General features: G+C 38.8%; 1 protein-coding gene across 1 annotated transcript; it reads right to left on the reverse strand.

Annotated features, from left to right (window-relative positions):
• Positions 1-221: 221 nt before the first annotated feature.
• LOC149813443 (serine carboxypeptidase-like) lies at positions 222-9,559 on the reverse strand. Its single transcript, XM_089991128.1, has 9 exons — positions 9,189-9,559; positions 8,664-8,832; positions 7,844-7,963; positions 5,396-5,539; positions 5,174-5,324; positions 1,281-1,369; positions 917-1,175; positions 668-801; positions 222-598 (listed from the first exon to the last, which is right to left on the reverse strand). The coding sequence occupies exons 1-9, from the start codon at positions 9,557-9,559 to the stop codon at positions 473-475; spliced, it is 1,563 nt and encodes a 520-aa protein (XP_089847254.1). The 3' UTR covers positions 222-472.
• Between the last annotated feature and the right edge of the window lie 1,788 nt (positions 9,560-11,347).

The following is an 11,347-nucleotide window of genomic DNA, read 5'->3' on the forward strand; positions in this document are numbered from 1 at the left end:
ATCTTTGAAACTTTCTTCTTCTTTTTTTCGGTAAAAGAGTGAACTCAAGCTCCGCTCATTTAGCTTGATTTCATCATGAGCTCGAGCTTGACTCAGCATAAAATGAGCAAGAGTTTGAACACCTCCAAGTTCAGTTCGTTCAGCTAGATTACCAGCCCTACTCAAAAGCCACACAATGCATGGTCCATGATCTACCATCAAACAACATAATCAGCTCCTAATAACATGAAAGGACAAAGAAAATTAAGATCACACATGGTTGACACAGTTCTTGTTTTTCATAAGCTCATGAATGGTGCTAGTGGACATGCAACTTATTTCTTCTTTTTTCATTGTTCGCTAAAAGCAGTCACCTTCCCTTCCACTAAAGTTCAAAAATGTCACATGCTATACCATCCACAAGGCCTTTGAAAAGTTCAAGAGGGAAGATCAGTATTTGTATTTGATAACAGCTGCCACGGTACATATGTTCCTAGAAAGAAGAAACCAGACCCTCTGAATTAGCACCATCACCTAGTTTTCCTTCCATCCATCTCTTCAACATCTCGAGTGAGGATCTGGGTTGATCCATGGGCACCATGTGACCAGCATCGTGAACCTGTCGCAAGCACGATATAAAATCACTAACATTGAGAGAGAGAGAGAGAGAGAGAGAGAGAGAGAGAACCTTGAGGAAACTCAGATTTCCATAAGTTTTCAACAACCCTGCTTCCGAACCATCAACCGTAAATGGAACAGTAGGTGATGAAACATAAGATTGCTGACCAGACCACTCCATGGATTCAACCCATCTTGAGTTACCTGTCAACCCCAGAAAATAATACAAAGCAAGTAGCAGATTCAATGTGATCTTGGAGTTCGTAGAGGCAAAAAATCAGAAACAACGTTAATCAAGGATTGATACTGCATTTCTTACCAAGCCAATTGCAAATGAGGTCATACTCCCCAGCATATACTAGTAGCTTGATCCCATCCTCAATAAGACTGGGGATGCCAACTTCCAAGTTTCTCATCCAATCTGTCAGCATTGCTTCGTATACTGTAGGGCTACAAGAGACAAATTCTATATCGCTGACACCCAGTGCATCCCGGACCGTCTTTTGATTTAAGAATTTCTCCATATTTGAGAAGTCATAGCATAGGTTCCCCTCACACTGCTTGCGGATATCATAGTACTGCACCATTGTAAAGGACGATGGCAAGAGTAAGAATTTTCAGAGTTAAAACTGCCTGAGCCCCAGAACAACGAGCAAACAGGACCAGACAACTTGGATACATACATTAATTTTTCCAGAGATTCCCATTATTGAACTGAAGATAGAATTGCACACCAAGTACGAAGCCAAGCAAGCAGCAGTTCCCTTTGTACCTGAACCGTTAAAACAAATGTGAATGCATTGAGCATCTGATATGTGATAGCTTAGCCATCTAAAAGGTGCAGCATTCTTTAGTGATCATGGCATAACATTATTTACCACGTTACATTCTTTGATGATTATTCAAGGTACACCTAGGTTTATTTTCGTAAGTAGGGAGCGTTGGAAAGGTTTCATGAGTTTAATCTTTTGTCGAAAACTGGTTTAGTAAACACCTTCATACCATTTGTTATGATGGAGAAGGAATAGCACACATCCAAAAATTCAGGTGATACTTGGAAGAACAATAGAATTGAACTACCATTCTCCTACAACAGAATGGTATTGCAAAAGAAACACACATGAAATTGGGCCCTCTTATACGTACACTTGATTATGCATTGTCAAGGAGTCTTTGGTACATATATTTTATACTCATGCTAATGCAAGTAAAAGAGACAAGCTCAATTTCTAGGCAAAATTGTACATTTTGTAATGAGAAATATAAGAAAAATACAAGATATGTTACAGACCAAAAAATAGGAGGGTTCTGATTCCTAGGAATATAACTATTGACAAATCACGACTCTATAGCCCTCCCAGATGTTCTGACCAAGTTTAAATAGAATTTTGAGGAATACAAAACCTATTCTTTAGACAAATAATAATAGTAATGACAATGTGGAAGAGGTACCAGCCAATCCAAGAGAGGAATTTATTCAGTCTATGATGGAGTAGAATAGTAACTAATCAACAATGATCAGTTTGTCACAGCAAAAGATACAGCTATTAGCAATCAACGAGTGGTGAGGCCATAAATTATCAGAAGATAAGAACGAGCATTACAAGTTCAGCAAAAAATTTGGCATAATACAGTCCCACGACATCAATACTGTGCAGTCCTTGCAGTGCCAAAAGCTAGTAATATTGATAAAAATTCAAGTGGCAATGCTGAAATATAAGTTAAAAGTACAACCTGGATCAGACACCCTATTGGAAGATGGGTGTAATTTGTGGGCATATGAGTATCAAGTTTCCTTTTTCAAACATTGAAGACAAGATTTTATAAATTATTTAAGATACGATATCCAATAACATATCTTAAAGCCATAAAAGAAGAAAGTAGATTGAAAGGGGAAGAAATAAAGGTTATGGATATGCAGGCATGGAATATTATTGAAAGACCTGGAAATAAAAATGTTGTACGACTCAAACAGGTAAGGTTAAAGGTGCATCTAGTATCATAAGAAAACAGTAGAAGAGTTAGTGGAAGCTTCTTAGATAGGTAGGAAGCCCGCTTCCCTAAAACTCGCTTCAGAAGCACGATACTCCTCACTTCCGAAACTTGATGAGAACCTCGATTCCCCCACGCTTCTCCTATGTTTTCTACACGCTTCATCTATTCTTCTTATATGTTATCTTACTCAACTTTTCATGTTTTTTATGTGTTTTCTCCAGAGTTGTCAGTTGAGGAAGCGGGAGCGGGAAGCGATACAGGAAGCGGGAGTGGGAAGCGAGGCACTTTCAAAAATGTAGGAAGCGGGGAAGCGTGGGATCACTTAGAAGAAAATTACGAATCGTCTCGGAAGCGACCTAGGAAGTGAACCGGAAGCGAGGGGAAAGCGAAAAAAATGAAAAAATGGGGAAGCGAGGGGGAAGCGCGCTTCCCAAAAAAGGGGGACGCTTCCCCTCATGCTTCGGAAGCGCGATGTTTCGCGCTTCCCCTTTACCCTAGGCGCTTTCGGTAACTCTGGTTTTCTCTCTCTTCTCACTCACGTTCATGTGCTTTCTCTAAATTGGTAGTCATTATTTTTAGATTTTGTTAAAAATTTAATTCTTACACTAAAAAATCATGAAATTAATATTAGTTGAAGGTTGTTTGATATCCATTTTATCTTTAATTCCATCTCGTAGAAACAATGTTACATTTGATTGATGCAGACACTAGCCATATAATAGTAGCAACGGCAATAAAATTTAGACTATACATATATATTTTACTCCTCACTTCCTGCTTCCTATACATTTTAAAATGCATCACTTCTCGCTTCCTATATCGTTTCCCGCTTTTGCTTCTTAGCCTGGCAACCTTGGGTAGAACTAATAAACTCAAATTGCAAAGAAACTTTCAACCCTGTAGTTAAGATTGTTATAGTCTAAATTTTACTGTCGTTCCTACTATTATATGGCTAGTGTCTGCCAAATGTAACATTGTTTCTACGAGATGGAATCAAAGACAAAATGGATAGCAAACAGCCTTCAAATTTCACCAAACTAATCCATGAAAACGTGTGTGATTTGAAGAAATGTGGTTTAAGGCAAGGTTCAAGGACTTGGCTTAAGGTTTTAACAATGAACGGAGAATGAAATTTTTCAAATCAAAGAAGATCATCCTCTTTTCATAAGCAAGGATAATATTAGTGTTATTATCCTATTTCGTGTGAAGCTTTCACATAATTTTCAAATGAAATACTTGCAATGGACAAGATGCACCTTGAGAACTGAGGCAGATGCAACAAGTATATAAAGCTCTCATAACGCGATGATATATTGGAAAAATGTAACACAATAAACACTAGATCGCAGATATTTCATTTGCAAGAAGAAAAATTAATTGGAAAACCAAAGAAATACAGAAGCACAACAGGGTCCTACAGTAGTTAACTCCCACTACGCCAAGAACCAAAAAGGTCAGTTTGTTCATGCCCCAATGATTGCACATAATAGAAGCTTCAGAAAATTTTGAGGTTCTTGATGGGCATACTAGACAATGTTATCATGTACCACAGGAATAGCCTTGAACAGTGCAAATAGAATTGATTATTGGCTTTCTAGATGTGCACTCAGATAGAGACTAAGATTTCCGGATGTTAATTTCAAGTGATTGTGTTTTCTTGAAAAGAAATTTAATCTTATGGAAAAACAAGAAACAGAAAAACCATTGCAAAGTCTATTACCGACACTAAGTGTGAATATGAAGTCTCATGATTATCCTAGGGCTGAAAGTTCATTGTTCAAGAGTATGTTGTGATAACATAAGAGCCCTTCCTTTAGCTGTCAACTCTATCTCTAGTGATAGGCCAAAGCATATGTAGATATCTTACCATTTTGTGCAAATAATAAAGCCAAAGCAAAAGAAAATAGATGTTAGATTCATCAGTATAGAACATCAAACAACAAACATGTTTACAAGGGGGCTGTTAAAGAAGCAGCAGACAAAACTGAAGAACAAGCTCTACATGCTGAAGAACTATGTACAATGTGGGAAGTGTCAGTGTGGCAGGCACTATTGTACGTTAAAGGTATTACTGGATTTAAGTAAAGATCACTTAGCAATAGAATGTATGTTAACGTTGCAAAGATTTAATAATTGGTTGCACTATCACCCTAATAGTTTTACTATTAATTCAATCGTATATGTGGAACCCTACAAAGAGAAGTGTTGATGGATAAGTCCTCGCCAGTTTCTCTCTCACTTCTTGTTTCTTGTCCAAGTTCATCAAGGTTTTCAAAAGGATTGAAACAAGAACACATTATTTTTATTGATAGTGAATTTGTGCATGAGTAGGCTGCAAGAATTATCAAATATGTCCAAGGGAGCATAGAGGTTGGAAGCAAATTCTTCAATAGCGTTCCACAATGAATACTAATATTTATCATCCTAAGCTAAAAACCAGTCAATCTTTCTTCCTTCATCAGTAAAAACCACTTTGCCACATGCAAAGGAAATAAAAATGTAGCAAATGAAAGCGACCAACAGAACCATTGTTTCAGAAATAGATAAAATTTAAGATTAAAGAAAAATGATGAAGAGTTACCACAAAGCTTTATTGCCAATTCACAGGCTGGTAAATATCTGTTGATTCTTTTGTAATCAGACTCCTGAATTATTCCCATTTCTAGTGCATAATCTGTGTATGCCCTGTATTGAATTGCTGGATCTGTAAGTCCATTGCCAATAGCAAAGCCCTGTCATGGAGTTCATAAGGTTAGAAGATGATTAAAAAAGAAAAACACTAGACCATTTGCAGCATACAAACCTTCAAATTTATATGAATGCCTTCTTTTGCATTGTTTCCTTCATGAACACGACTTGCAAATGCAGGAATATAATGTCCAGCATATGATTCTCCAGTAATATAGAAGTCATTTTTTGCAAACTCGGGGTGTTCCTTAAAAAATTCCTGCAAGTAAATTTCAAATCTACTTAGTCCTCATGCTTCCATTAGAAGGTTTTATCTTTACAGGTAAGGCATAGAAAAGCAGAAAATAAAGATTCATTTCAACAGATGGAAAATTCTGAAATAAGCAATACTGAAAAGAAGTTTTTGTTCAAGAAAAAACTTTAAAAAGTTCAGACCATGACCTTGACTTTAAGCTGCCGTGTGTCTTAATTATACAATGAAACTCTAGTGCGAGAAAATCAAGAACCATAAAAACATATAGATAGCGTAGGCTCAGATATACTCCACCGCGGAGGATCTATTCTTTCCACAACCCACAATTTGAATTCACACACCTGTACCTCCAAAATTCCTTGGTTTCTCTTCTCATACACCAAGCACAAACGCCCAGACACAAACCACACAGCCCTTGACTTTGTTCATATTACCCTTGGGGGAATTACTCAGTCCCCTTGTGGTTAAAGAATTTCAATCTATTCTTTACCGTCCACCTGGTTTGTATTCTAAATCTAATCTCCTAGGAACCATGAGCCGAACTAAAGCTTGAATCCATTCTGCCGTACACACACTAGTCACTTCCTTTGGTCTAGTCAAGTATTCACTAGAAACCAAGACTGGAATGGAAACCATGGAACCCGTATTGGGTTTGTTCTATCTCTCTTATCATCATGACAAATCCAACCTTAACCAGCACCCAGCACTCCTCAGTCACTAAGGTCATAGTTGGCAAACTCGTGACTCGGATCCGGATTGCCTGACCCTTGACTCGTGAGTCAGCGGGTTGACTCGGTAACTCAGATGAGTTAGGACATGATTTTTTTAGTGTTAAGACATGGTAAAAATCAAACTCCAAACTGTATAATCATTAAATTTAGCGCATGACATCAATGATTAAGCTATATAAATATTCAACTGTACATAATTGTTGATATTATGATTTAAAAATAGATGATTCTTTATAAAAATTATAATTTTATAAGAATTATGCATTAAAACCACAAAATGCATGACAAAAGACATATAAGTAGCATGTGGGGTCTGATTCAGATCGACTCGGGCGATTCCCGAGTCAACTCGCCGGGTTTGCCAACTATGACTAAGGTTATAATGATGTTAACCTTCAGTCCATTGACTATGATAATCTCCTGGAAAAACAACCATGACCGCACTTGACTCATCCATGTCAACTTAAATTGAGATATTTGGCAATATCAAAAGTACTGGAAATTTAAACTTTCAAATTGCTAGCTGAGTTCCAAGTCTCATTGTTGGGACTTCAAAACATTGTTCAAAAATGAAATTATTCAATGTGCATATATGCATGTTCACATGCACATATATGGAAACGATGTGCCTTTGCATGTGTGAAATATTCAGATGGATCCAGATAAGCATGTCTGCATGCCTAACACAAGACTGATGATAGAACTAAGAACATCAGCAAAAAACAAACCAAAATAATCAATGATGTAAATAGAAACCATAATGTTTAGAAGTTTCCTTGTAAACTTCATAAAGGAAGCCTCACACTGAAGTTACCTAGTGAAAAGTGAAAACAATAGGTAATGTGAGCAAAGGTTGTTCTCCCAAGACTCAATGTTACACTTAGGCAGGTCCTTACAGATGTTCATGATCCCTTCATTTCTTAGGAAGATTATCCCATTTAAATTACTACAGCATAAAATTGGAGCAACCTTGGATAGCTCATTTTGTGTGATCGTCAGGATGCCTGGTCCCACCTTTGAGAGGCTCAATTAGCATGCAGAGTGATATTTAAAGGTGAAAAAGCTATAAATAATTTGACTGTAACAAAGGCTTTTATTAAGATCAACTTTTAGTACAAAAAGCCATTTTGTTTTTACTATGACATTGATATATTGATCCATTCTCTATGATCTCACATTTTTGAATTTTCCTACCATGAACGAAAGCCTACTGGTTAGGAGATACCACAAAATTATTATCTGGTACTCTGCGTTACATACCTACTCCACCTTTCCTTCTCTACATATAAAAAATGTACTATCGTTAAAGTATGCAGAAACAGTCATATCGAATATTCCATAGTCAATATAATGTATGCTTTAATACAAAACTATACAAAAATAACCATGTCCATTATCATATGCTTTAACCTATGCAACATAGCTTACCAACCTAACATTTATCCATTAAAAAAGCTCAAAAAATTGTACCATTAAAACTCAGAATGTTTTATACCCCTACAATGTCCCATAGAATCACCTAATAACTATTCGTGTCAAGTGCATAAAAATAGATTAAAAAAAAGAACAGATTTTCCACCTGCAAGAAGTCGTAAAGATCATCGCTGACACCTTTCTCATTGTGACGAATGTCCCTTTTGTCTGTAGTGTAGCTAAAACCGGTTCCCGTAGGCTGGTCAACATATATAAGGTTGGATACCTGCAACAGTACATTAGTAAACCATGATAAGATATTTAACGTAGTAAAAGATTATATGTTCCCGTTGTGCATGGTGAGCATTATCGCTTGAAATTAAAGCCTGAACAGTTGCGTAAGCACACCAAGTAGGAACGAGAATTTTAGTGGAAACAAACCCATATATTCTAAACTAGTAGAAACCCAAGTAGGAATTTGAGCAAAAATCAGGGAGAGAATCATTTATTCTCACTATGCATTGTGCAGAAATTGGAGTTGGGTCAAAATCCTTTAGCAACGGTCGTTTCGGACAAAGGCATTGAGGAGGGATTTGTGGAGTTGAGAAGGTAGCTAAGCATTTACTCCTTTGTATTTGCACAAAGCAAAATTGGCAAATACCAGCGACCAATTCCAAATGCTAGAGGGCTTTCCCCAATGCCTAGTTCAGCTCCTCTTGCATTTGATCGGCAAGAAAGAACTAGCAGAAACTAGATGGATTGTGACAAATAAACCAAAGAGCTGGAAAGGAAGATATCTCGCAGACAGACAGACCGACGGGAATTCTTTTCTTTAAGCAGGAGAAGATGCAGCTACTCGAGTTTGAAAGTTTGCACCCAAGCTATTGAATTAAAATAGTACAAATACATGGCAGCAATCAAGGGTAACCACCATGCGTGGGGAAAGGGCATTCAAATGGCTTAAGAGGTAGAACCAAAAGCTTTACCTTATCCCAGCCGTACTCATTCCACACCAGCGATATGTTATCGGCTATGGTAAACGGTCCATTCTCATAAAAAAGCGCCAATTCACTGCTGCAGCCAGGGCCTCCCGTCAACCAGATGACAACTGGGTCGTCCTTGCTCCCACGAGATTCAAAGAAGAAATAGAACATTCTACACGAAAAAAGCAATTCGAGGCGATCAAAAGCAACTTCTCGAATGAATTGAATGAAAAACAATCAGAATTTTCTCTAACATAGTATCCGGCTCTGCACAAACATGATCTAAATACATTTAGATATGTACGTCAAGAACGAAGAGAATGCGAATATCGCTGAATGGTAAAATTTCTCTTTGCGAAGGAGATGTTGCGGATTCTATTCCGACCATCCGGCCAATGGTGGAGCAACGTAATACGATATACGATCCGGTATAGTTGATATAAACCAAACGAAAACCTCTCATCTTAATCCCTGATTCGACGTTCGTTTACGGGAAACAGAGAAAGGAATGAAACAGAGGGAGCTAACCTGGCGCCATGAGTATGCGGCAAACTGTAGTATCCAGCGTGGTGACCCAAATCCTCCGCGGAGGGGTCGGAGCCGGCAATGTTGGGGAACCTGAACCTCCTCTCGACGAGAAGCGTATGTTTGAGGTCGCCCTCGCCCTCCGGCTCCCGCTGCTGCTGCTGCTTCAGATGGGTACCCGGGAAAAGGTTGAGTTGGCGGATGAGGTTCTCCGCCTGCCCGTAGGGAAATCCCGATCTCAGAGAAAGATGGTCACCACCATCAACATCACCGCGAGAAAACGGCGACGACGAAGAAGAAGCAGAGACAATAAGCAAGCACGAACACAATAAGATGAACGATGAGGAGAAAGGGAAGAGGCCTGCACCGGCCATTTTCTTGTTCTGCTTTCTGTTCTTCCTCCTCACAGAGAAAGAGAAGGATGCTTTTCACCACCGAGGAAGAGGGCTGGGTTTGTTCTATATAAGCGTCGCGAGGAACTTGACTGTCAAGGCGGAGAAAAGAAGGCGGTTGAGTGCGGTTCGGAACGGTTTTTTGTCAACTGAAACTGATGCGTCCAAGCTACCCACCTCAGCCCTCCATCTCATTTGCCCTGTACACGTTTCAACCATACACGCATGGCATCGAGAGAGACCGCCTGGCACGTTTGGAAGAGAAACCTCTTTACTAAGAGACGAGGGAGGTGGAAGAATGTTTCTTATCAAAAGAAAATTTAATTTTACACTTTCCATCACTTATTTCATCATCAGATCATCATTTATCTCATCACCATTCACCATCTAGGGGTGGTAGTGGACCTGGGGAAAGCTGGGCCCCGCCTCGCACCGTTTGGACCGGGGATGAAGGGTATGAAACGGGGATGGAGGCGGGGACGAAGGTTAAAATCCATCCCCGTCCGGGGGTGGAGGCGGGAATGGACGTGCACTTTTCCCCGCCCTGCCACGATCCCCGCCCCGACCACTTTTCCCCGCAATATCCCCGCCTCATCCCCGTTTGAATCGGGAATGGAGGATAAAATTCATTCCCCGCCGGGGATGGAGGCAGGGGTGGAGGATAAAATCTTGAGGTGGGGCGGGGGTGGAGACCTTGTCCCCCACCCCGCCCCACTGCCATCCCTATCACCATCTCACCGTCACCAACCACCAAAATAGTTCAAAAACTTTCTTTTGGAAAAACTTCTCGTTTCAAAAATTCTCATAGACAAAACTTTTTTTTTCTACTAATTTTATTCCAAACATGGTTCCTTTCCCTTTTTTTCTTTGATTTAAGAAAAAAAAAAAACAGGACTGGTTGGTGATAGAGCAGATAAACCAGCCCAACAAATCTAACAGGGGTGTTAAAGCTTGACTCATTCTTGTGACGAGTTCAGCAGTGCTCGAACTTGCCCTTAAAGTTAAATGAGCTAAAATCGGTTCGTTGATTATAAAAAATTAGTAACTTTTAAAAATACAAATAATAAAAATGGCCATTGACAGATGAGATGACAATAATTTTTGGCACAATACTATATGCGCAGTAAACCAGAAAATATAGCCGATTTTTTTAGACTATGACACTTTTTCTCTTTACAGTTTTGTCTTTGTTAAGGTGTTTTGATTTTTTTCAGGCGCCAACTTACATGGTGCCTGAATTTTTCAGGTCACAACTTAGAAATTAAGCGCCTAAATTTTCAAACGATAAAAAGAAAACTGTTCAAGAAAAAATTTCAATTGTCCAGATTTGATATATTATTTAATTCTCAGGCAATCTCGGCATTATGAAACGCTGGGTGAGATTTGTAATTTCATCCAGCTTTTACAACCACAAAACCCGCCCCCACTGTGGGACCCACATAAATTGCTAATCTCACCTAGCATTTTACAGGATATGCTCTGGCCCAGAAACTAGTGCCATGCCATCTACCTTTGTCAGTAATAAAAATTGAAATCTACGCCCATTACATCAAGCTCAAACCGGTTCATTTGCGAAATGTACACATTGTTTCAAAAGTGTAAGCAGTAGTGTTTGAAATTTAAACTGTTGCTTGCAAGCCAAACACTTCAACCATTTACACTATGATATATTCTATTACATCAAGCTCAAACCGGTTCATTTGCAAAATGTATACATTGTTTCAAAAGTGTAAGCAGCAGTGTTTGAAATTTAAATTTGTTGCTTGCAAG

The sequence above is a fragment of the Nuphar pumila genome, chromosome 16 (genome assembly GCF_984573655.1).
Source record: "Nuphar pumila chromosome 16, dmNupPumi1.hap1.1, whole genome shotgun sequence".
NCBI classification, from domain to species: Eukaryota; Viridiplantae; Streptophyta; class Magnoliopsida; order Nymphaeales; family Nymphaeaceae; genus Nuphar; species Nuphar pumila.

Coding starts and splice junctions, on each gene's coding strand:
- LOC149813443 (XM_089991128.1), bottom strand. CDS start 9,559: ATGGCCGGTGCAGGCCTCTTCCCTTTCTCCTCATCGTTCATCTTATTG. Junction 802..916: donor CCTCATTTGCAATTGGCTTG/GTAAGAAATGCA, acceptor TGGGGTTGACAG/GTAACTCAAGATGGGTTGAA. Junction 599..667: donor GAAATCTGAGTTTCCTCAAG/GTTCTCTCTCTC, acceptor TGCTTGCGACAG/GTTCACGATGCTGGTCACAT.